Source organism: Ascidiella aspersa, chromosome 8 (assembly GCF_963924565.1).
Source record: "Ascidiella aspersa chromosome 8, kaAscAspe10.2, whole genome shotgun sequence".
Classification (NCBI taxonomy): domain Eukaryota; kingdom Metazoa; phylum Chordata; class Ascidiacea; order Phlebobranchia; family Ascidiidae; genus Ascidiella; species Ascidiella aspersa.
The window spans coordinates 212,231-238,260 of NC_139454.1; the positions used below are offsets into that span (position 1 = coordinate 212,231).

The 26,030-nt window shown below is 38.1% G+C and overlaps 1 protein-coding gene across 1 annotated transcript in view; it reads right to left on the minus strand.

The window, feature by feature from the left end:
• Positions 1-1,671: 1,671 nt before the first annotated feature.
• LOC146134737 (E3 ubiquitin-protein ligase HERC2-like) overlaps positions 1,672-26,030 on the minus strand; it is a 70,603-nt gene continuing 46,244 nt past the window's right edge. The window contains exons 55-91 of the mRNA XM_083395605.1: positions 25,491-25,601; positions 24,450-24,659; positions 24,093-24,216; positions 23,365-23,483; positions 22,525-22,674; positions 21,929-22,127; positions 20,898-21,097; positions 20,003-20,133; positions 18,896-19,154; positions 17,615-18,557; positions 17,014-17,105; positions 16,147-16,300; positions 15,717-15,830; positions 15,071-15,158; positions 14,072-14,289; positions 13,562-13,637; positions 13,090-13,291; positions 12,559-12,711; positions 11,933-12,066; positions 11,136-11,334; positions 10,801-10,908; positions 10,398-10,504; positions 9,890-10,067; positions 9,381-9,535; positions 8,785-8,895; positions 8,111-8,362; positions 7,468-7,655; positions 6,767-6,966; positions 6,443-6,590; positions 5,414-5,608; positions 5,102-5,223; positions 4,649-4,744; positions 4,257-4,336; positions 3,943-4,048; positions 3,120-3,332; positions 2,581-2,670; positions 1,672-2,098 (exon numbers count right to left, since the gene is read on the minus strand). Of these exons, the coding sequence (XP_083251731.1) occupies positions 1,796-2,098; positions 2,581-2,670; positions 3,120-3,332; positions 3,943-4,048; positions 4,257-4,336; positions 4,649-4,744; positions 5,102-5,223; positions 5,414-5,608; positions 6,443-6,590; positions 6,767-6,966; positions 7,468-7,655; positions 8,111-8,362; positions 8,785-8,895; positions 9,381-9,535; positions 9,890-10,067; positions 10,398-10,504; positions 10,801-10,908; positions 11,136-11,334; positions 11,933-12,066; positions 12,559-12,711; positions 13,090-13,291; positions 13,562-13,637; positions 14,072-14,289; positions 15,071-15,158; positions 15,717-15,830; positions 16,147-16,300; positions 17,014-17,105; positions 17,615-18,557; positions 18,896-19,154; positions 20,003-20,133; positions 20,898-21,097; positions 21,929-22,127; positions 22,525-22,674; positions 23,365-23,483; positions 24,093-24,216; positions 24,450-24,659; positions 25,491-25,601 (6,528 nt within the window). The 3' untranslated portion in view covers positions 1,672-1,795. The remainder of the gene's footprint in view (positions 2,099-2,580; positions 2,671-3,119; positions 3,333-3,942; positions 4,049-4,256; positions 4,337-4,648; positions 4,745-5,101; positions 5,224-5,413; positions 5,609-6,442; positions 6,591-6,766; positions 6,967-7,467; positions 7,656-8,110; positions 8,363-8,784; positions 8,896-9,380; positions 9,536-9,889; positions 10,068-10,397; positions 10,505-10,800; positions 10,909-11,135; positions 11,335-11,932; positions 12,067-12,558; positions 12,712-13,089; positions 13,292-13,561; positions 13,638-14,071; positions 14,290-15,070; positions 15,159-15,716; positions 15,831-16,146; positions 16,301-17,013; positions 17,106-17,614; positions 18,558-18,895; positions 19,155-20,002; positions 20,134-20,897; positions 21,098-21,928; positions 22,128-22,524; positions 22,675-23,364; positions 23,484-24,092; positions 24,217-24,449; positions 24,660-25,490; positions 25,602-26,030) is intronic.

The window sequence follows — 26,030 nt, forward strand, 5'->3', positions numbered from 1 at the left end:
TAAGAGTTTGAGTTTTTAAAGTTCTATAAAAGTCCATTATTAGTGAATCAACTAAGGATGTATTAGTTTTGGCGCCTTGTATCTGTTGGTTTTCTAAATGTTAAAACCAATAATAGTGCAGCCTGTAGAACGAGAAGGCTTGTAAGATTGCAGAAGCAATACTAAGAACATAAATGAGGTTAATTAAATGTTTGGGGCTAATATAAAATAATTTTTAACATCATAATGACGTAATTAGGTATACTTTGTTGGGGAAGATTCCCAGGATTCCCGGGAATTTTTCAACAGTTTCCCAGGAATGAAAAAATTGGAGAAGAGGAACTCTAGTTAGAGTGTCGCTTAATGTTTGGGTGAGGGTTGGTTGAGAAATATTATTAATACTTGACCCACCCTCACACAATCACTAACCGACACCTTTTAACTGAAATATTGTGCGTTGTTTTAATATTTGTTTCAACGCACATGAAGTGGTAGGGTTCCAGACCAGCGCCTTTTCTTGCAATTTCAACTTTGAAAACTCGTTTCGTTACTTCAAAAAGTGGTAGGATTCTGGACCCTTTCTATTATTTCACGCACAAAATTATATTTGTCTAGTTCAGAGACGTGATACTTCTTCAATCAAACAACTTTAGAGAAATTATTTTGCAAAACTCTCAAAACAAACATGTGTTGCAGAAATCATCCGACCGTAACAATATGTTTTTTTTAGTTTTCTGCTGCAGTTTAAAATTTAATAAAGAGTTGCAAAAATTATGGTTTAAAACGTTTTTACTAAGCTACTAATTTACCAAGTATAAAAATACCTTTATCAATCTTAACTGTCTTTCTACCTCCATTCCACGATGTCCAGTTTTATAATTAGTAAAAAACTAGCTAACGCCAGGCTGGTTGCCCACGATTTGTGTATTTTTCAACAGGTTTATTGTTACGATTTTTAAACTAAATAACTGAGCTAACTTGGGCCCAGTAGTCTACTTTAGTTCATATTTATGGCATCGTTGACATTTGTACAACAGGTTATTCAATTACCTATTTAAAAAACATCTAAACAAGATCTCTAGTAAGATATCAACAGTGATTATTCACTTAGTTACTGGCCAATGTATTGAGCAGCGGTCAGGGACAGTTTTGCTTTCACACTTTAGATGTAGTAGTATACACTATGGGTCCATGGAGTTATTTGAACGGTGGTCCACGGACGAAAGTAAGATGAGAAACCCTGCTCTAAATCGAGCTTCCACGCTTTTGGCAGATTTAACCTTTACCTTGTTTCTACGAGGAAGCCTACTTAGTCTGCTTCTTGAATAAAATTCCTTCCAAAACGACAAATAGGTGATTTTAAGCTGTTTTACGACAAAGCCAAAAATATTTAATCAGTTATTGTTTTATTTTGCTCCTTGTTGAAATCAACGAAGGACGCACAAATAAATGTTGATCACCAGGCAACAAGAAAGTTAAAAGAAGGAACCTTGACAAAACAACAACATTGTGTAACGATCTACACAATAAATACGTGAGTACTTAGTAACAGTGACAACGACATTTCGAGACAACGAACAATCGAAAGTTTTCAACAAAAGGTTTCTTGGATATTACCTAAAGCTTTTCAACGAAAAAGCTAACAAAATGAGAAAGAATTTAAAGTACACTAGAAAATATTTACATAACGTTTAAATTTGAATAAATATTTTGTAAAGCTTTTAACAAAAAAGCTGAAGCAAATAAAAAATGATCTAGATTTCCAGCTAAATAAGAAGTTACGTTTATTTAAATCAAATTACTTGAGCCAACTAAATTATCCGAGCAGAGTCCATTCCCGTTCCGCATTACCGATATTCGATGACGTCACAGCACCTACGTCATCCAGATCGGAATCGTCGCTGCTGATTGGCTGGCTGCTGGCCTCGGTGAAACCCCTAAACCGATATCCGCGTCTCCTGCGCGCGATCTCAGCGGCGCGTGACGAAAGTGACATCACACTGCTGTCTATGACGTCATTATCGTCTTCATCGTGACGTAGGTCGATGCGTGCGTAATCGTCGGTGTCGATCGACTTGCAGAAGTGGATCGCGTATTTCAACTTTTCCTCCAACACCGGCTGCAACAGCCCGGTAAGTTCGTTACACGGCAAGTAGGGTATTAGTTTGTTTGTTTTTTTTTAAAAAAAGTTTTTCTGATTCTATTTTTAAAGCGACCCAAAAATGAAGCGTAAGTGTAACAGTGAAGCTTTGGCGACACAATCCAGTTCAATTACTTTTTCGTAAGTAACGAAACATGATACAATGGTTTAAGAATCACTGCGTTAAAATAAACTCTTCGCAACGTTAGCTTTGATGATTGGGCGTTTATCATAGTTTTGTTTATTTGGATTCATTATTGTTCGTTTCTTTAACATTGTTTGTTTTCTATAACAAGCTGTTTTTTGATATATTAACGTTTTGCGAGAAATGGACAATTTAAAACCGCCTGGGTTATTTTTCAACCTTACACAATGACTTGCATTTATATGGTTTATTGCACAATCTCAATACACGCATCGTATATATATGTGTAGAGCTTATAAGGTTTCTACAAACGAACCTTGCAGCTGTATCTTGGGAGCTTAAGCATGAAGAAGCAGGTGTAGGACTCTGGCAGGTAATGGTCGGGTGGGTCGTACTTGTCCGGAACCTGAGTGGAAAACAACATTAATAAACCAACTTGTCATAAGTCGCCAGGCTGGAACTTGGTTGTATTCGCTCTAGCAACAAGATTAAGCCAAACTTAAATATGAGTTGGCCGAGATTCGAACTAAAGCCCGTTTGAGTGCGTGACCGCCGCTATACCGACTAAGATATCAAGCAACTTGGGTAGGATTCGAGCTTACGACCTTGGGAATACGCGACCACCACTCTACATACTGATCTATTAAGAAACTAGAGTGGGATTAGAACTCATGCCCTTGGAAGTACGCGATCAATGATCTATCGACTGAGACATCAAGCAACTTAATCAAAGTGATCTTCAGGCAACTTAAGTGGGATTCGAACTAAGAACCTTGGGAAAACGCACGCCCGTGGTGATAGGCGGCCACTGTTATGCATAGCAAATAGGGAGCGGTTGAAAAGGCGACTACTTACTTGTATGACGAAGTCTCTTCCCCTGAAGTCAGCGATGGAGCGAGGAAGTCTTGTTCTTCCCCAAACAAACCTCAGGAACAAAGATCGCTCCTCATTGCTGAAAGATTCCAGAACTTCCCAAAACCACTTGGCGAGCTCGTCGTTCGGGGAAATCCCCTTGTGCGAGCACACCGACTTGAGCAAGTGAAGCGGAACGTCGGGACTCCCACAAACCTGGGACCGAGGTTATTGTAATATGAAATCGAAATAATTATAAAGATGGAATCGAGATTATTATAAAGATGGAATCGAGATTATTGTAAATATGGAATCGAGATTATTATAGAGATGGAATCGAGATTATTGTAAATGTGGAATCGAGATTATTATAAGGATGGAATCGAGATTATTATAGAGATGGAATCGAGATTATTGTAAATATGGAATCGAGATTATTATAAAGATGGAATCGAGATTATTACAAAGATGGAATCGAGATTATTGTAAATATGAAATCGCGGGTAAAAATATGAATGCTGGGTGTAAATCATGGAATTGCGGAAAAAAGCAGTAGATGTAAAACATGGAATCGTTATTATAGTTAGAGGTATTGCGGATAAAAGTAAAACATGGAATGGTGGATGTTTAGATAAAGAAGAATTGCGGAATCAAGATACTATAGATATGTTACAGTTTTTTTAATTAATGGACAGGCTTGGTTTTTATTTTATTAATTCACCATTTCCAAGTTCACATACAATTTTTTTTAGGAAGTTTACAGCTACAAGATCCAGATTTCCTTGATAAAACGTCAAATATATGTTTTAGGAGCTGTTTTACTTACAATTGTCTCCAATTCGCTCGGGGTGAACAAACTTAACAATGGGAGGGGAACCACCTCGGAAATCCCCTCGCGCACCGACGCCACCTGGCGGTCAAACTCGTGCAATCTGAAATCAGGAAATTGAAGGATTGCTTGGTTGTAAGGGACTGAGAGGATTGTTTTTATATGTTTTTATTGTCAAATATGGAATACAGACATACATTTTTCTCTACAACACAATTTTACGTTTGTTATTGGATATAGCGGTTTTTCTGCCTGGTATTGAATAAATTATAATTCTATCCTAAATAAAAACTACTTTATACCCAACTTACCTGTATTTTATTGCAAGCCTGATATATTCACTTCGATTGGCGACGCTGATAATGCTGTGGGTGCTGCTCAATGGGACTTCCTGTGTGAATATAAGGAAAGTTGCAAAATATTTATCCGTTTAAAACAGATTATGTTCGTTTTATGTAAATGTGAAGAAAAATAATAAAAGTATAGTAGAAGAACAGCAAAAATATTAATCTTTCTTCTAATTTTTTTAAAACAGAACCCTACTGGTTTACTGAAACCATATATACACAATGTTAATAATGTGTGAACAAGCCCTTCTAGAATCACCATGACTGGTAACGACACACATAGTATACCGGATGACTAGTTTTGGTTAGAGTTTCGACAAACACTTTGCAGGTTGACCGTGGAAATCCTTGCTCACCTTATCACACGCTGTGAGTGTAGAGAAGGGAATTTGCATTGAATCTAGTTCCGCTGCGTCCATCTCTTTGATGTAAAGCGACTTCGGCACAAAGTACTAAAAACACATAAAAAAACATAGTTATAAGGTCTGAAATCACATAAATATAAACTTTTGTCGAACATCTTCATACGAGTGACAAATCAGTGAAAACCCACGATATAGAAACAATGCATTAAGCTGCTTGTTAGGAATTTGAACTGAAGGCCCTTGAAATACCCAACCACCAAAGCAGTACTGAACGAGCTATCAAGCAGCTTTTTTAAGTTCTATCTTGCTATCGTTTAAGTTCTATCTTGCTATAGATCTTAATGCTTTACAGTTAGGTAAAGCCACAACCTTTAAACCTAAGCTAAAAGTAACACAAATATCAAAATCTGAATATAAAGCTGATTATTTGATTTTAAACATTACCTTGTCGACCTCCGAAATATCCTTGAGACAAGGTTTCATTCCAGCCAGTTGTTTCCACACTGGTTCAGCCAGGTTTAAGCTCAGTGGGCTGCCAGTTCGAATAGCAATACCGATCAGAAGACCTGGGTACGAGTGAAAAATGATTTGCTATAATTTTCAATCAATACGAAAAAAGATTGTTTCAAAATGTTACATATTTTTGAACTAAAAAATGTCCAGATGTACTGCTCTAAACTACACATATAGATTTTAGCGTTTTCGGTAGAAATCGTGATAAGAGTTTTAAACGTGTTGATGTTTATCTTAGCTCACCCAGAAACTTAAACATCTTCATGTGCATGTCAGAGTTTGCGTTCGAGTTCAGCACAAAGCAATCTCGGTTGGCTCCAGATTCATCTCTTCCATTAGGAGTGACACAAAGTAATGGGACTGACCCGTCCTGGAGTTCATCACACATTTCGGCGATGGACTCGCTGTATCCGCCGCCACAGTCGTCAACTGACTCTCCTGTAAAGTGACTACATTGTGAAAATGACACATGACCGTGATGGACTTGCTGTATCCGCCGCCACAGTCGTCAACTGACTCTCCTGTAAAGTGACTATATTGTGAAAATGACACATGACCGCGATGGACTTGCTGTATCCGCCGCCACAGTCGTCAACTGACTCTCCTGTAAAGTGACTACATTGTGAAAATGACACATTTCGGCGATGGACTCGCTGAATCCGCCGCCACTGTCGTCAACCGACTCTCCTATAAAGTGACTACATTGTGAAAATGAAACATGACCGCGATGGACTTGCTGTATCCGCCGCCACAGTCGTCAACTGACTCTCCTGTAAAGTGACTACATTGTGAAAATGACACATGACCGCGATGGACTCGCTGTATCCGCCACCACAGTCGTCAACTGACTCTCCTGTAAAGTGACTACATTGTGAAAATGACACATGACCGCGATGGACTTGCTGTATCCGCCACCACAGTCGTCAACTGACTCTCCTGTAAAGTGACTACATTGTGAAAATGACACATGACCGCGATGGACTTGCTGTATCCGCCGCCACAGTCGTCAACTGACTCTCCTGTAAAGTGACTACATTGTGAAAATGACACATGACCGTGATGGACTCGCTGTATCCGCCACCACAGTCGTCAACTGACTCTCCTGTAAAGTGACTACATTGTGAAAATGACACATGACCGTGATGGACTCGCTGTATCCGCCACCACAGTCATCAACTGACTCTCCTGTAAAGTGACTACATTGTGAAAATGACACATGACCGCGATGGACTCGCTAACTTATGTGTACAATAGAAATCAAACATCACTGACCGAAAAACTTGACTTTCCAGGTTCGATGAGGGAGTAAAACGTGGTCAGGTAAGAGCAAGTCCATCTTGTTAAAAGCTTGGCCGAAGACTGACTTGAGTCCATCTTGACCCGCGAGTCCAGCTCCGTTCTGTGTCCTGTGTCTTTTCACCTGAAGTCATCACAAAATAACAAAATGATATTCATTGTAAAGCTACTTTACGGCCCGTGCATAATATACACACTAGGCACTTGTATCATTTATCAGTTAATGTGACACATTTAACTAGATTTTAGTCACATTAACTGATTGTGATACAAGTGCATCTAAACGTCTTAATCCCTGACCTGAATCCTGTTGAGCTCGATGGTTGGCCCGTGTTGTCTTTCCCTCAACATCGTCGCCTGCACTGATTTGCGGAACACACACTCCTTCCCTGACGTCACCAGTATGCCACGTAACTCGTCAAGCGTGACGTCACACGACGCGTCATCGCTTGATGACGTACAGTGGAGAGGAAAGAAGGCGACGACCGGACAGAGCAAGTCTGGGAATGGAGGATAAACTAAACGTTAAAAACTTTAAGTCAATATCGGCAAACAATTGTACAAGAGAAGTGTACGGTCCGCTTTACACTTGCTCACGTACAGGGGTTAACAGAGCCCAGATTGAGAAAGACTGCTTATGTTATAAACCAACGACCTCCCTTCAAAGATAAAAACTAACTAAACGAAATAAAAAATAAGGGAGTTACCTTGATACCAGTTGTTTTACCCTCGCCACAATAAATCGCCATAAACCTTGATATAAATTAATAATCAAATATGGTTTTGTAAAATGATATTTGGGTTTAGTAAATAATAATGGGCCTTGGTAAAAAGTGATCTAGATTTCATAAAAAAATGCAGGTGTTTTGTGGCGAGGAAATTTCTGGATCCAGACTTGTTTCTCTTAAAGCAGGCCTTTCTTGCTTTTTATCTTTTAAAGATAAATCATCCAACAAATGAGTTTTGAGGCAACTTCTACACAGCAGAAACATATAACTCACCCGAGAACATGGTGAGTAGCATGAGTCTGTTCCTTAGCACTGGGATGGGAATTGACTTGAGTGAGTTGTACTCCAGAGGAATGTGGGGAGGTAATCTCGCTCCGCTTCGCTGCTTCCGACTTCGACTTTTCTGTTCCGCATCACTGGGGCTCGACCACGCCACCGTGTGGGCAGATCCGCACGCAACTCTGGGAGAAAAAAAATCAGGTTTCGTGGAAATTAAATGAGGTTTCACGAATAAGAAAAAAATAATAAGTACAAATCTCTTCACATAAAGAAAGTAAAACAGCCAACAAAGTGCTTCTTATCGCCTTTTACTCTGTGTGCTTGTGCTTCTACTTCGTGCATTTAAATTGCTTTTATTCTTATGATACTAGATTTCAGTTTTAGATCAAAGCTTTTATCACAACAGCGAACAACAGCGAACAGCATTAAAGTTGGATTTCTGCCTTTTTTGCGTGCAGACAGAGTTAAAGTGAAATAGCCAAACAAAGTGTTAATTGTTTCATGTTTTTTAATGAAAAGTTAAATACATTTTTAGTTCTTAAGTAAATAATTTTCACTAATAAAAAAATAGGATTTTGTAAAGAATTTCGTCAAATTTATTTTTAATAATAACATTCCACAATAAACTGCTACTAACCTCGATATAATGTGTCCTTGTAGCGCGAGCACGACCCTTGGTACTTGGGCTGCAGTTACGGTTCCATCTCCCACCTGACCTTCATCATTGTCCCCCCAAGTATAAACATCCCCGTCCTCCGTACAGCAAATGCAATGCAGGGATCCGACTGACACGTCAACAACCCTCTTTCCACGCAAAGAATCAACAAGCTTGGGACGACGAACGTGTTTATCTGAAGCTTGGCCCAAACGGAAGTAATCACCCTTGCCCCTGCGGCGGAATAATGGGGTTCAATATAAAATATAAATATATTATAACACAAATTATAAGTTTCCACATAAAATATTAAAACAATTTAACCCCCCAAAATGGGATTTTCAACACTAATGATAATCAATATAATTTAAAAAAAAAAAAAAAAAAAAAATTATATTCACTTAAATTTTTACTCTGAGAATGGCAACGTTTGTGAAGAACAAAATGTCGATTTTATTAAATTATGGGACAGTTTTATATTTTTAAAAAACATGCTTAATATACTTTCTAGAGATTTCAATAGGAAAAGAATAAAAAAAATGCACTAAACAATGTTTAAAAATCAACAAATGAAAGTACTGGTGTCACATTGCAACTGAAATTATCCGTTTCAAAATAGTATCAATAAAACATAACACTTAATACTTAATACTAACCAGGTGTAAACTTTCCCTGATTTCGACAAAGCGAGTGAGAACTGGCTCCCGCACGCCACCTTGCAGATTTCCTTGTCGATCAAAGTGTCGATGACGTAAGGAATTTTGCATCTGGGAATACACACAAGGTAGTTAAATAACAAGCAGAGTTTAAAAACGACAAGTTTATAAAACTGATTTTAAATTGTTCGATCACGCCAACTTAAGAAATTATTATTTTTTTTTTTGAACGAAACAATCAGCTCCAAACTATGCGGTTTCAGTCGGTTATTTCTTATCGCTTGCAAAATTCAAGGAAATTACAACCCATACATTTAAATGTGCTAAGAAAAAAATTGGTTTAATAATAATAAATAAAACTAAACACATGGAGTACATTTTATTAAAGGACCTTAAAAAATGCTCAGCTAACACCAATCATGCTGAGCATAAACAATCGATATCACAAGATAACATAAAAAAAGTTTAAGGAATCAATTAATTTTAAAGTTGCAAAAAAACTTTGCTTTGATAATTTTATATCAATTTTAGCGATTTTAACTTCAAAATTTCTAATAAATACTTAAATGTGTAATTAAAGAACATGAACGACTCACCCATCGCTGCCCCCTCGCCCCAGCTTCCCATAATCCCCGTCACCCCACGACCAGACCACATTAGGGACCCCAGGACCCCCGGTTATGCAGAGGGTTTGTGCATCACCGCTCCCACAAGCAACATCAAGCACTGTGTTCTCCAGCAGAGCTTCAACCTAAACAACAAACACTTGCTCGTCAATACTCGGAACCGGATTCGATCCCCGGCTCGGGTAAAGTATGTTTATTTCGCTTGTCAGTCATATCAGTTTAAATAAAAGTAACAGAAGAGGAAAGTGTGAGAACCTTGATATGTCAAGAAACTCTATAAAAAGTAAAATCTTAATTTTTTTACAAAATCGCAACAAAAGATAAAAAAAATGATAAAATCCAAAACTTTAAAAAACTGCAAAACAGGGAAAGCTAGAGCCAAAAAGTGTTCAATAAATGTAAAGAAAAAACAACTTAAAATCCTGCGTCTAACCACAAAACTTGGTCTCAATCCCATCCAATTTTCTATAGCAACTTACCAGCTTAGGCTTGAGTTGGTCCTCGCAGTCCTTATGACCAAGTCTTCCGTACCTCCCCTTGCCCCACGTGTACAACCTACCGAGTGACGTCACAGCTGCACTGTGGCTCCCCCCAGCGGCGATCTGTACGATGTGTTCGCCTCTAAGGCTCTCGATGACCTTCGGCCGGTCAATTGACCTTGGGATATAAGCGTGCCACGTGTTAAAGTACAAAAAGCCAATCAAACAAATGTGAGTGCATCTGTGTCCAATCCTACAATCACACTTGTTGCGCAACAATGCCATTACACAACTATGGCGCCTGATTGCGCAACAATGCGAAAGATTGCGGAATTATTTCGCCAGATTGTACAATACGTTACTCTGTTGTGCAATATTACCACATTATTGCGAAACAATACTGTTTGATTGAGCAAAAATGCAGAATGTTGAGCAGCAATGTCAGCAGATTGCGCATTGTGTTACTATATTGCGCAATAATACCGCTGTATTGCGCAATGTTACTTACGATCTGTTGCCATGTCCAAGCTTTCCATCGACTCCCTCTCCCCAGCTGTAAACTTCCCCTTGGTCGCTCAAGGCGAGCGCGTGCTTTCCTCCTGCATTTGATGAAACCTGGGAGTGGCATTTAAGGGTTGGTACGTTGAGGCAACAAACCAGGGGTGGAATTAAGACGCGGGGTATTTGCAAGTTTAAGTTGATATGAACAACTTGAAATTGGGTTTACTGAGTTCAATAAAATTGCTTTCAATTTGTTTCAAAATCTTTAATGGCCCACAAAAACAGTTTGATAACCTGAGTGAAGGACACAATATGATGTTTTAGTACGACGGTTGTTAGAACTACAAACACCTTTGACAAATGCATACTACATGACACAGACAAGCCACAGGATTTAAGTAAGAAGTTACCTTGATGATCTTTGCGTGTTGTAGTGACTCGATCAGGGTTGGAACTGCCAGGGAATCGTTCCCACCCACCCCGAGTCGGCCCCCGGCTCCGTAACCAGTCGCGAATACCTGGAGGAAACAAACAAGGAAAGGTGAGATGCCGGGTTAAGTGGACACTCAACTTAAGCCAACTTTGCTTGATACTACTTAAGTTTACTTAAGCAAAAGTTGGCCTAATTTAAGAGAAATTAAGCAAACTTGAGTTAACTTAATTGAACCTAAATACAATTGAGTATTTAAGTTGAGTGGACGTTTTAAGCCGAGTTAAGTACCTTTAAGCGATGTTGATCACTCACCTTTCCATCCCCAGTAACTGCGAACAATGTTTGTTCCCCTCCAGTGAGCTCCACAGGCCTCAGGGCGGCCAGGGAAGTGCAGGGGACAGGGATCTTTATTTTGGCCCCATCTGGACCCCCCAACTGACCCCGGTGGTTGTGGCCCCAACCGAAGATGGTTCCACTTCCGGGCCAAGACAAAATCCAATCGTCAGGTCGTCTGGGTAAGAAGTTGGTTTTAAATATTTTCAGAAGTGATGTTTAGGTGTGCCTCGATAGATTGCTAAGCGAAACTTTTTGTAATTTTGAAAAATGGTGTTATCATTACAAATAGGGATGTACGTAAGCTTTTAGACTTTGATGTGCCGCGAAATATCAAGATTTTTTTATGGCGCAGATTTTCGATTTTTTTTCTAAAAAAGCTTGAAAACCACTGGTTTTTAAGGACGTAATACATTGTTTAAACAATTTTACTTGAAACCAATATACATATTGACGTTATAAAGGTGGAAATTGAAACGATGTAGAAACATTAAAATTATAACAAAACGATCACAACTAAAAATATCTTTAATTTTTTCCATTTCAAAATCTTTTTTTGACAAAAACTATATAGCAAGGATGAAAACAATGATAAATTGTGATTAAATTGACAAGCATTCACTGTCTTAAAATTATAAAGGGTATTTTTAAAAATACTACAAGGTTATAATTAATTCATTTAAATCAGAATTTTATTTTCAAAATTACTTGTGAATGCACAAACCGCCTTTACATAATCGCAAATTAAAATACAGCAAGGATTTCTTGAAACTTACTTGTTGTACCAGAGGACCAACTGCTCATCAAGTTGCTTCGTGAAGATTTTGTGATCCTCGTGAGCTCTGACGTCACTAAGGGCATTGTCGTCAAGGTCATCCCCCGCAAGGTCATCGATGCGATCGTTTAACATCTGCACGTGGAAAGAATCGATAAAGAATGTTCTTATCACTACATTTAGGATTGGAGAATGAAATCACACTTATCAATAAATTTGATGCATGGTTCAACATTCGACAAATATTAGGACAACTGAAAAAACACTGTAATAAGTAAAATAGGTCTTTTGCAGCAACAATGCCGGAAAGTTTCAGTAAATTCAAACCTTGAATTTTATCTAACACTAACAAAATTTTGCGCAAAATTTAAATTTAATTTTAATTTTATTATTAAAGCTAACAAAATGCGTTAAACAATTTTATTGATGTTATCGGTTGCCGATCCGTCTTTAACACTTAGAAACACATATGTTATGTATATGCGTATTAACAGCAAGATGCATAAGAACAAGCACAGTTTATCCACTATATGAGCTTGATTAGCCGAGTACGTAAGGTTTGAACCGAACAAGTTTACAAAAGTGAGTTGTATTAATATTTAATCCATGTTAAAGTTTTATTTTCACCTCCAGAAATTTCATCGGAAAGTTTTCCCTACGCACGAGAGAATCAGCGATGCGTGACGCAAGACAATACTTTTCGAACGAAGCCAGTGACGTCATGTTCTTCTTGCTGGTGACGTCATCAACCGATAACTGACAGCAGAGAGCAGAAAGTTCCTGAAAAATCAAAAACTAGAACTTAATTTTTTTAGTTAAGAACAACTTGGGAATCTTCTCAAAGTGCGGATACGTTCTATGCTTTTTCAACCTTATTTTGTTAAGTAAATGGGTGGAATGCAGGCTGTAGAGACAGAACCGGACTCTAGACTCGAAGTCGGACTCGGGTTGTTGTTTATCGACTCCGCAGGCCTACATGACACTTCGATTTAGTATTCCAGATTATTTTTTAGATTCTTAGAACGGTTGGATGGACTTTTTTAAACATTCCAAGCTTTCAAAAGCAATTTTAGAAAAATTAAAAACAAGTTATTTTATAAAATTGTAAAGGCTTCAAGAAACAAGGAGTAATTTGTGGAAAGGTGAAAGTTCACTCACGATCATGAAGGGACTGTGGATGAGCTGTTTGTTAGATCGGATGAGAGGTTCTTCATACTCGAGCTGGATCTTCAACATTTTCGGCAAAACTAAAAAAAAAAAACTTAAATTTAAAAAATCAAGTGAATACAACCACGGGATATAAATGTGAAAACCAAAATATAAACTAAAATTAAAAATATTACAAGTATCAGAAACCTCCCTGGGTTATTTTTCTATATTTTATTTGACCTAATACTGAATAAACAATAGATGAACACCGATTATTTTAGCAAAAGTAGAAATATCACACAAGGTAAGTAAAATTAACTTTAGAAAACATCAAAAGTGCTAAAAACATTGAACTCAAATTTAAAAATATGTGATATAGTTTTTCATTATATTAGTTGGTTTTATAATTAGAATCACAAATAGATGCGAACCCTTGATTAGAGCGCTTGATGCCGCCTTGTGTTTCGTCACAATGTCCTGCTCTTTCCCGCCCACTGGTGGCAGATGTTGCATCAACCAGCGAAGTTGTCGGATGATCCAAATGCGATGATCGGCTCCTGCAAGAAAAAGCAATTGTTTTGTGCTTTTAGATTAGTCGTAACCTTACAAAGAGTATGCTTAAAATTAACAAGATTAGTCCGCACTGCTTCGTAATTGTTTGGCCTAATGAAGCACAAGTGCGCAAAAAATAACATTCAAACTTCTTTTTAAATTACTTAAACATCTCATGAAAATAAATGAAAAGCTAAAGCAGAGCTGACTCACATTTTATGAGATAAAGCCAAAGAAGATATAAAATATCAAGTCCAACACAATAATAAAAAAGTTTGAAAATTTGTTTTACTGCACCAATTTTAAAAAATAGTGCCTTAGGCTGCACATAAAATAAATTCAAATATTTATTGGAAAACAAAGTTTTTTTTTAAGATTTTTAAAACGTTAATCTTTTCAAATACATTCGGCAACTCTGCAATCCACAAACATCATTCACCGAGGTTGTTGAATTGCAGACAAGCCACAAACGACCGCAGGACTTTAGCCAGGAGGTCCACATCGTGCCACAAAGTACCGCAACCTTCCCGATAAACTTCGAACAACTGGACGACCAAAGCGAAGGACGGATATCGGATGAGACGACGGTCGCTCGTGGATGGAGCGCTGTGGCCGCTGAGGGGCGCTACAGGGCTCACAGTGAACTTGAATCCCCAACTAAACAATACAGGTTGTAAATCGAGGTGTGGTGTTTTATTCCGATATACGATATATCGAACAACATTAATACAAAATAATACGATACCAAATGACATCATCCCTAGGGTCAAGCAAAATTAATCAATTTATAAAGTAGCGATAATAAGACTTGGCATTCTGGTGCGATACTATTTTATCGGGCATGTCTAGTTATAATGCAATAGTGTCAATCGAGTGTCCGATACTTTTTGTTCAACCTTGATGCTGGACCGGTTTGCTTGCTAAGCTCTCCTGACGTTACTCGGTGTGCTATTAACGTTGGTCAGTGCGACTTCCGGGTATAATTAAACATAGCGTATTCACATGAGTATCGATGGAATAGTTGTGCATTAAAATATTGCTTTGGAGAGGCTTACTCCCGACCTCCCGACCTTCGGCCAAAAGCATTGTGGGCTCAGTTGGTCCCGTATGATCGAGGTCATGAGATAAACCTCACCACTGACTAGAAAAACATTGATCCGCACAATGTGTGTTATCTCATCACGCCCTTGTGGAGTCGCCAGATCAGAATTATAATGCAAGTAGGCTAGGCTAGAATAAACTAGCCTGTGGTGAGGTTCGAACTCACGACCTCGGTCATTACGGGACCGTCGCAACCATAGAATCATTGTACACTTAATGTTCTTGCCCTCTTGCTTGTACTATATTCCTTTATAATAGCTTCATCCCAGCATATGCGCTGCATGCATTCTGGTGATATTCTACTATCAGGAGTTTTGTTGGGGAACAAACAACTCACCCGTTGATTGTTTCGTCGCTTTTGAACTTCCAACGAATCTCATTGGTCGGGAGGAAGAGGACTTGCGACCAATCAGAATGCTGGCTTCCTGCAAAGCAAACACGTGGTCAGATAATGAACGGTATTTTCGCAATAAAATATCAACATGAAAACTCTTGGCTTGGTTAAAAAGCGAAAACACTCTACACATTGAGAAATGTCAGGCGTTAAAACGTACTGCAAAAAATTGAATTATTGCCTTTTGTAAAGACTTAATATTCCATTAGAATTTTCAATTTTTCTACATCTTCATATAATTTAGCTTCTTTGTGTTACTGTTCAACAGCATATGAGTCTGTAATTAATACAAACACGCTTTGCATGACGTAACAAATAAATTAATGAAACGCTCCAGTAAATAAAACACAAACGTTCTATGGCATATATGAACCACGGAAGGACTAGGTAGAAAGCTATTCATCGTGTTCTAAGTGTGCAAACTACTGTCTAGTTCAGTATAACACGCAACATCAATAGTAAAGGTAAATTGCTTTATTTGATGCTGTCTTTAAAACCGACAGTTCAAATTCATTCGGCTAAGATGCCAACAAATGCCGAAAACCACTGGCACAGGGTAAGAGTATTACAAAGTTTCCACACAACTTACTTCCTGATAGTTGCGCGTGTACCTTCGACCCTGAAGCGTCGGTGATTGTGAGGACATCATGTCTGAGTTCGGTCGAACATCGGGGATCGAACGAAATGTAGATGCTCTCTGCCTCTGCACCAACAAGTCACCAAGTGGTTAGGTGAGCAAGTGCTGTTCAACCCGTGCTCACTTAATATGTCTCGCTGTTTAAGTTAGTTTCAATCGCAGTAGACGTTACAACAATTTCAACAAAATTTTTGTAAAACCTGTGATAAATACTAATAGTCATAGTAATTCAAATTCATAAAAAAAACAGTAAGCATGATTGTCGTCATAATAGCACTTGACGTAAGACTTGGAATACATTTCAAACCGCATAGATGTTCAAGTTGCATTGTTCAAATTTCTACTTGAACAACACGCATTATGACATCATAATCTCTCCAACCTGGAATGTGCACGTGACCCTCAATAGTGACGTCATCAAGGTAGGGGTGCTTGCTCTCTTGCGACACCGGGTGGAGATCTGACGCTAGTTTTTGTGCGTTTTCAACGACGAGGTCAAGTTCTTGGGCGCATCTCACAAGGATCAACCTCCCAAGCTGGAAGAAGAAGATTATTTACCAACACTGGAGGGCACCATACGTTTACCAGTGTGTTCGATAAGCTTATAATACGAAAACGCGGTGATACTAGGGGGTGGCATCGCCGTCAAATATAAGCAATCCCACTCAGCCAACGCAACGTTTTCCAACTTGAAACGTTATTTATTTATAGAAGATAGCTTAGGGTAAATAAAAGTATAATGAAGCATTGTTTGCTTGCCAACCCATTAACAATACGTTCGCGTTTTAATTTAATATTTTATTTGGCATTATTGCCGACGCCTTTACGTCCTAAAGTGACGAAGTTGGCGTAACAAATATGAATAGTTGGGAAGCTTGTGTTGATTATCACAGTGCTTTTCAACCCGTGGGATGGTACGTACTTAAGGATGAAAAATGGTGCATGTTATTATTTTTCATTATGTTTAATACAGTAATAAAATAAGCTGGTCCGCCCTCTTATGCGTTCAGCTACAGTAATATAGCCTCTTAGTGGTTCATTGCAGCTTAAGTTATCTGTTTTATATCGGTTAAGACTGGTGGTTTTAATACACAAATCTTTTTATTGTTATTTCACAAATAGGGAAAACTAAAGGTTGCGAACGTGTCCTTGTTTCGTGCGGATGAAAATTTTCCGAAGTTAAACAGGGCGGACGGTTCTGTTAAAGGTTGAAAAGCACTGTTAGCACATGAAGCTTGTGTTGTCCCACCTGTGTGCTTGATGTAGCCAGTGTCCGCATGATGTGTTGAGTGGAGCGACAGTTGGAAGGCATTCGGCCGCATATCGACAATTTCTGAAGGTCTGTGAGAACATTAAGCACATGAGGTTTGGTTCGAACTATTCTTTTTTCTAGTAATCGAAAGTATTTTTCTAGTGAGGTTGGTATGTACAAAATAAATGTGAATATTTAAACATATGCATCTTGGCTAAAACTGACATATTGCTTGAGTAATGACAAATTTACATAATACACGTCGCTACAAAATCGTCAAATAACTTGCAGTCACTTTTATTCCCGGTTATCCAAAATATTTAAACTGGCGCTGTTTGTCACTAGTTAAAACAATCTAAAGTTGCTAAAAATATGGAAACACGGCTATAAACTAAACTTATAGCCTAAGTAATGCAAAATTTAGGTTTAATACAGATAAATACTTTCTAACACTTCATTTTCTAAAAATGCCAAATTAAACACAATTTTAAGTTTCAAAACCGTACAAACGTCGATAGCTTATCGTGCCGAATGCACTTCTCAAATGTGTTACTTTTTAATTAATTGCGACAAAAAGTTTTATTTTAAACAAGATTACCGAACAATAGTCCAGCATTGCTTTCATTGATGAGTGAGGACACTTGGTTTTCATCTCTGAAGATCCTTGAACCCCTGGATGCAGGGGAGTCCTTCTGTGGGGTGGGAGGAGCTATTTCTTCCGTGGTGGTGATCGTCTCCGCCACCAGAGATGAGATTGAGTGATCCGAAGTGGATGCGAGAGTGGAGAGCAAGGATCGCGAGCTCTGTGCTCTCATTGGTTGGTTTGAACTCACGCCTCCGCTGATTGGATCATTTGAAACCTGCAAACTAGTAATTGGCTGAGGCGGGCTGAGGCTTGCTGTGATTGGTTGTTTCGAACCAGTGCTTGATTTGACTGACTCTTTTGAACCAGGATTTGATGTGATTTGCTCATTTGAACCAGGGATTATTGTGATTGGTTCATTTAAATGAGGATTTTCTGTGACTAGTTGATTTAAACCAGAACTTTTTATTATTGGCTCTGTTATACCAGGGATTGTAGTCATTGGTTGATTCGAACCAAAGGACTCTATGATTGGCTCATTTGAATCAGGGTTTGCTGTGATTGGCTGCTTTGAACCAAGACTTTCTGTGATTGGCTCTTCAGTGTCACAAGGAAGCTCGGTTGGTTGATTTAAAACCTCTTCGTTCGCTGAAGAATCAATTGCATCGGTCGGCTCCGAGAACAGTGCTTGTTGGCATGGCAACTCCGGATCTTGAGGAGGATCATTCTCCTCTTTAATGGGAAGAAGTTGGGAGCAATGCGAAGGTTGTTCATCAGATGATGGATGAGAAGATGTTCCTCCAACGGCTCCAGTGGATCCTGAGGATGTGGAACTTGGAGGACCCTGCTCTTCTTGTGTTGCGCGATGCTCATTGTCCTCCCATTGTTCTTGGATTGTGATCTTTTGATCGCTCTCGGAGAAAAGAGCCGAACAAACGAGGGATCGCGCGACGCGGATCTAAGAACAATTAAATGGTTATGACGTCACACTTGGCAAAGCATCGGTTTGAGATTTAATTTGTTTCTGTGGAGAATTGAAAGAAATTCGCGTGAGTTAATAAAAGAAAATGCGAATCCCTTCTGTTACGTCACACAGCAATCGAATTAGTGGAAAATAAAGTGTTTAAATATTCGCTGTTGAACTGCGAGGTTTGAAACAAAATCCCGTTTATAAAAGTGTTGTGTTAACGCGCTATTACAACCGATTTTCCACTAAAATGCAAGGGTTTTAATTAGTATTTAAGGAACAAAGTTGATTCAAATATATGAAAAAATAACACAATTACACCTACAAACCTGCAGAGCGCGTAAAACGTGTTTGAGTGAGATGTGCGCGTTATTAGGCGTTAAAGTGGACAGGACCGTTCGCGGTAGCGGGGATTTTCCCTCGGGAATTTCCAGGACGGCAGGTTTGTTAGTGACGTCACATATTTCAGGGGGTGTTGGTTCCGGGGGGTTCCCCATGTAGGATGAGCCCAGGCTGTCGGATTGTTTGTCGAACTTTACAGGTTGAAGTTTGCGTCTTTGTCCGACTTCGTGTTCAGTGAATGCGATGCTGGAAAATAAAAATGGTCAAAAGTTTCTTGTAAAAAGATTAAAACCAAAATCAAACACATTCAAAGGAAATTTAAAGGTTTTGAAAGAGATATTTTGAAACAAAGCAGTATAAATGCCATGATTAACAAAATATCTTATAGGACAAAAATAAGTTTAATTACACAACTTTAAAACCACATAAGTTAAGCTGTACATAAAATAAATTCACACACATGTTCACATTAATAAAGAGAATCGCCAGAAAAACTCACCAAATAAGGTTAGTTTGTTAAAGAATAGGGCAATATATTTTTCAAATTGGTATCTAAGGATATAAAAAATATTCAAAGTTTAAAACAGTTTATTTGGCAATTTTTGCAATTAATCTTTTAACGTTTGTATTAGAGCTAAAGATTTTATTTTAGGCCAAAACATATTCTTTTTATCAATTAAGCCAGCATTTTTATATGGTAAGATTTTTACAGGATACAGTTTTAATGCTGGGCAAGTGCAAGTATTTTTATGTTACACTAAAAAAAAGATATTCCAATAGTAATTCAAGGAGGAATTTTTGTTTTAAAAACAACGCAAATATGTTTAAAAAAATAAATATTTTTTACATTTGTTTAATGTTTATATTTTTTCTTTTTGGAATCAAAAGTAGCAAAGCAATGCAAAACAATAGATTTATTTCACAGGGGACAAAATGTTACCACATAACTTTCTGGTGAAAGTTAAAAATTAATCTAATTTTTTTTTGCATAATAAAATTAAATAGTTTGGCAAAAATAAAAAAGTAAATAAATCACAAGCGCAACAAAGCAGCGCTGTAATCGATGCAAAAGCACGATTGTGTGTGTGTGTCACCTGTGGCTGGAACCGCAAGCGACCCTGGTGATCCGGTACTTCCCCAGACCTCGAACCAGGGCCGGGGTTTTGTTCACGGTGGTTTCCCCGTTCCCTTGCTGCCCGTGGTCGTTGTCCCCCCAAGCGTACACCTGCCATTGTGACGAAACAAGAGATAAAGGATATATTGAAGCAATATAGAGGTTGGTGACATTATGTCAGTGAAGTGTATTTTTAAGCCATTTAAACGCTACATTGTAAAATGGAATTTCGTTAACAACAGCCCATTTCTCACGCCATTTTAAAACGTCGTAAAGCAACGCAAACACTTGGCCAGGAACGCATTTGCACACGTACGCGCGACTCCCAGTGGCTTGACCCAAAGGCAATCGCGCTTAAAAAATCCTATATCTTGTTTAAGGTGCGGGGCTTTAAACACACAACTACTTAACTTCGAAGCTGCTGTACCGCACTGCTATGTTGCCTGCAAGTTTATTCGCTAACCGGTTTGTTTGGCCGTCAAATATACAAATTAATAATACAGTTTAATAATAATAATAAGTCGCAGCACAAAGTTTGCGGCCGTTTAATATAGGTTGGTCCCCGGCTGCAGTAGTTTAAAAGGTTAGATTTATTATTATTTTTGCGCAATGTTTGAATTATTAAGCACGAAATGTTTACATTTTGATTTGATATGAACGCTATCGTAGCTTCAGTTCATTATGACGAAAATAGTGGCAATGTTTTATCGGAACGTAAAGATTTTCGCCGCTGAATAAACATCACAAACACAAGTGTGTGCGAGAATTAACTTTTATTCAAACTTTTCAAAACTAACCGTAACGTAACCTATAGGGGTTAAATAATAGTTTGTACTAAGTGACTATCTGACCAACTGACTAGTTTACTAACTGACCTGCCCGGTGTCGATCACTGCCAAGCAATGAAGCGCTCCAACCGCTGCGTCGACGACTTTAAACGGTTTGAGTGTCTCGACGACCTGAGGTCTTCTCACGTGCTCGTCCGTTCCGTGTCCCAGTCGAAAGTAGTCACCTTTGCCCCAGGTCCACACTAATCCTGAGCGGGAGAGTGCGAGAGAGAACTGGGCGCCGCATTCTGCGATTCAGTTGAGAAATAGGTGTATGTGTTTAACGTTGTTTAAATTGCAACTTATTTTCCGATTTTCCCTAGTGGTATTGAACTTAAAATCAGGATTGACTAAGAAAGTAAAAAAAAAATACTTTTATTATGTTTATGCTCATAAATATGAACAGAGTGAATAAACATTTAGAAAATCACAAAAATGAGGAAGCTACGTTAATTAAATAATATTATATACTTTATAATTTAATGCTAATCCACAAGTTTGTGATTTATTCTGGACTCATGTTACTGAGCGTCCAAATATTTATGCTAACTAAAACATACTTTTGCTTAAGATAGAACACAGAAATCAACCAAACGATTTTATAAAGTCAAAATACTTCAAACCTTCTATTTCCACTAAATCAGCAAACTCAATTATCAGAAAAAATTTATTATTGTTTCAAGAAAATTTCAGATATGAGAAACAAGTGTGGTTTAAAAGCACCTCTGAGCCTTGTAATCAACATTGGTTTATATTGCGATATAGCTTTGCTGAAGTAATACCTATTAGGGAATACTCATAACAATGTACCAGGTGCCTTCATAAGGCTATTACCGAAACCAGTAGGCGTGGACAGGTTTGTAGTTCAAGCAAGCAAGGCAGGCTAACTATTATATGGTGAGGCTCGAACTGACCCTAACCACAGACTGGGTTTTCTTTTTCCTGGCAGTGCTTGCATCACAATCTGATTAGGCAGACTGAAGCCGGTAAACAGCCTTCCTGGAGGCACCCTTTGTATAATAAGCACCATTGAGACCCACAACACTAGCACACGAGAATGTAGTGAAATATCAACCAACCGATCTTGACGATGTCAGAGTCCTTCAAGCTTTCCACGGGTTGGGGGATCGAACACCCGTCACTACCCCCTCTCCCCAACTTGCCGAAGTCGCCATCCCCCCACGAATAGACCTGCCCGTCCTGTGTGAGGCAGAGGGTTTGTGCGTCACGACTCCCACAAGCAACTTGCACGACGCGGACATCTCGCAGCGCTTGAACCTACGAAAAACAGAAAAATATAACAACCATCTCCAATAATTAAGGCACGTTTTTTATAATATTGGCATTTTTTACTTTTTTTCACATATCTATTTTTTTCAGCTTTCTATATTTTTATTCACATTTCTGGGCTTTCTTAATCTATTTTAGTTTTTTGACGTTATTGTAATGGTTTATTTACACGTGCTCATTCACTACTTCTAGGGTTGTTGGTTTGGTAAACTTTGGTTTGGTAAACCAAAAATTAGTAGCTGGCAAAGAAACCAAAAAGTAAAAATTACCAAAATGAAAAACACACTTTTTAACAAAAAAAAATTTGATAAAAACCTTGTACCACTTGGTCTCATATTTATATCAAGGATGAGCAGACCAGTTCTTCGCACAACTTTGCACTTACCGCTTTTGGCTTGAGTAGCGTGTGGTTGTTCCCGTGGCCGAGTCGCCCATAGACCCCATGTCCCCAGGTGTAGAGGGTTCCAGTGGAGCCGATGGCGGCGCTATGGGCACTTCCACATGCGATCTCAACTATCACCTTCTCGGGGAATGTCTGAACACAAGGGTTAGGTGTAACAACTCCGATGTATAAGGTTTATAACAGCTTCACAGTTTAAGAAGCTATTGTTGTTGCAATATATATAAATTTATTTATTTAATTTTATTATTAGGTATATTTTAAGGTTATTTATCTTTTAGATATCAAATTTGACATTGTCCAAAAGTTGATTTTATTATCAATTATAATATGATGTTTAAAAGGTTTCATTTAACCGTTTGATTCCAGAGATTCAGTGATTTAGATGCTACACAAAAATCACTTAAACTGTATTTTAACAATCACAGTTTTATAGAAAATTCTGAACACAATAAATTACAAGGATGTTAGCTTAACAGTGTTGGGTTGGGTTTATATATGAGGTTATGTCAAGATATAATACTGTATGTTCTCAGTCACTACACAAATTTGCTGATCAGTATTTCCACAAACAACCTGAACAATAAAATTTTTACAAAAAAGTGTAAACAAGGGGATGTCAACTTCACGTGTTAGGGTTAGTGTTGGGGTTGGTGTTTTGGGTTCTGTCAAAGCTAATTTTGTTGAAACCAGTGCTAAGAAGTGTCTCCACAAAGACCGCCTTCTTAGGAAAATAATTCTAATGTTGTAACTGCCACAAACTAAGCACAATTATTGAGTGAACAACGTGAGCCCGACAATTCCTTGTGTCCCTTAGTGTTTTACCTCGATCCTGCGTGGACTGAGTGCGTCCGCTCGACTCCCATGCCCCAGCTTTCCTTCATCTCCATCTCCCCAGGAATAAACCTTGCCGTCGCTCGTCAGCGCCAAGCAGTGCCGGCCACCTGCTCGGAACGAAAAAGTTAAATCGAAAGGTTGTTATATTTTTCAGCAAATTAAAGAAATATGCACAAACATGACAACAATTGTTATAGACCTTCGTCACTTTTTGATAAACGATACCGGCTGACGTGTCATGCTACACCATAGCTTTTAACAGGCTGACCCAGAGGTGGGCAATTATTTTTACCGTGGGCCGCATGAGAAACATAAAAGTTGTGGCGACCAACTGATGGTAAATAAATAAAGTATTATTAATTTAAAAAAAAAGAAAATTGTTACAATTTTTAAAGTTATTAAAAGATGTACATTGTACACACGTAGATGATCAACAACTTTTATCCAACCCTCCTTTTATCAAAACATATCAGTGCGCTGTATTGCATCTATACAAGCAAACAATATGAGAGGTAAAAAAGATTGCCACAAAAATACTTATTAATATAACAAAGACAAAACAAATGGAAAAGTATAATGAATTTCAAATCACTTTAATCAGTTAATCTGCTCTGGTTCTAGCATGAAACTTTTCTCGGGCAACCAAAGTTAAATACTCCTGGTTTGGCGCAAAGTACCAGCACACTGTGTGGTTTATAAGCACAAGGTGAACCGACCTGAATGCACAGCAATCTTCCTTATAGGGTCTTGGATCGTGATTCTTGTGAGTTTACTGACGTATCCCGAGGTTTGAGGTCCGAGTCCGAGTCTTCCACTCGTAGATTCACCGCAAGCGTAAACCTGGTAAGGCGGCACTTAGTTTGCTCCCTTTGACTTGAAGTTCTTAAAGAATATTACTGCAAACCGACAGAATTGAAGCCTTAAATATAATTTAGAATTAACTGGCAGGCGACAATTTAAAGTAAAATACCTAACACTACTGGTATAGGGACTTAGGCAGCAGTTAATAAACCTAAGATCTCATTGACTAGAGCCAAAAATGTTACAAAACCAGAACCACAAAGTAAATTCACCTTTCCATCCGCAGTTAATGCGAACATGCTTTTCGATCCTCCAGAGATTTGCGACGCGTGTAAAGAAGAGAGTCCTCTTGAGAAGACTGGGACCTTGAGCTTTGATCCCTTCATTCCACCGAGCTGGTCTTTGTCGTTCAACCCCCACACAAACACCTTCGTGCTCGATTCCTGGTTCGAACGAGGGGTGTGGGCACTGTTGCTGGCGCCCTGTGGTGCATATCGCTGTTTAAAACATCACCAGACACTATCTCACCACTAGAGTTGCTTAAAAAGAATTGCTTCAATAACAAACCATTGTAATTTTATTTTTATACGAGTATCTGACAGAGTAATACAAAACCAAAAAATGAGTTATGTAACACATTTTCTGTGTCTGATTCAGCATCCCCGCACCCCCTTGGAATAGTTCTCGCACGCCTTGGTTGAGAAACCCTGGTTTAAAACGATTTTTGTTTAAAATATTTGAAAGCACAAGTGTAATATAGAATAAAGCACATAGCGGTGGTTCCTTAATGTTTAAAAATAAATGAGCTTTGAATTAATTTTTCGCAGAACTTAATCAGTTTATCACGGTTTAAAGACTAGTTGATTTAGAACATATGGCATAACAAGTGTTGCATCAAATATAGCGGTGGTTGCAAATAGTTTTAAAATAGTCACTTCTGTATGTTGAAACAGTTTTCTCACAAATTCATCAAATATTTACATGCTGGTAGTCTGTGTATCTTTTGAATTACGGTTTCATCATAAATACGAATTTCCGACATGATTTCTGATCTAATGCAGCAAATTTAGTACAAAAATTAAATTTGGAATATTAACAGAAAAATTATCTTTGAACAATTCACCATCTATTTCGTTTGTTTGCTTATAATAATGACGTGATTTCATATCGGACGGCGATACTTTTGGCCGAAATATCGGTTATCGGAATCAGAATACCAAGTTCTCATAATTTCATTCAGGGTTGGCTCAATTACACGGTCATTTAAATAACATTGTGCATCGACTAAACATCGCTTATTTGGTTCAACTCACAGAGTTCGTTTCCTCCTCAGAGTCTGACACAAGGAATGGAAGTTGTTCCTCCTTGACCGTGATCCTCGAATCCGAATCCAACGCCCGGCTTTGAACCAGCAACCCTCGGATCTACAACAGATAAAAATCTTGTGAATTAAACGAAGTTAGCGCGACCTTACTATTATGCCAGCAGAAAGAAAAAACATTCAATTGCCACACAAAGGTGTTGTGTTGAGCAAACCTTCATTACATTTCTTTAAATATTTTTTTCCAAAAACAAACTGTATATATTTTAAGAATGTAAATCCTAATTTTTTTCATTTGAGAAAAAAAAACCTTCAAAAATAGAAATAAAAACAGAAAAAAATAAAAATAAGAGAAAAGATATTCTCAAAAAAATATGTTTCACTGCAAATAACCTTGTAAATAAATACTAAGGTAGATAAGTGAATAAACCGGAGTTTGACCCTAAAATGTTTAAAAAACACTGTTTACCCTGATGAAAAAAATGAAGTGAACGAATGAAAACCAAACTGCAAATAAAAACCTAAAGCGAGC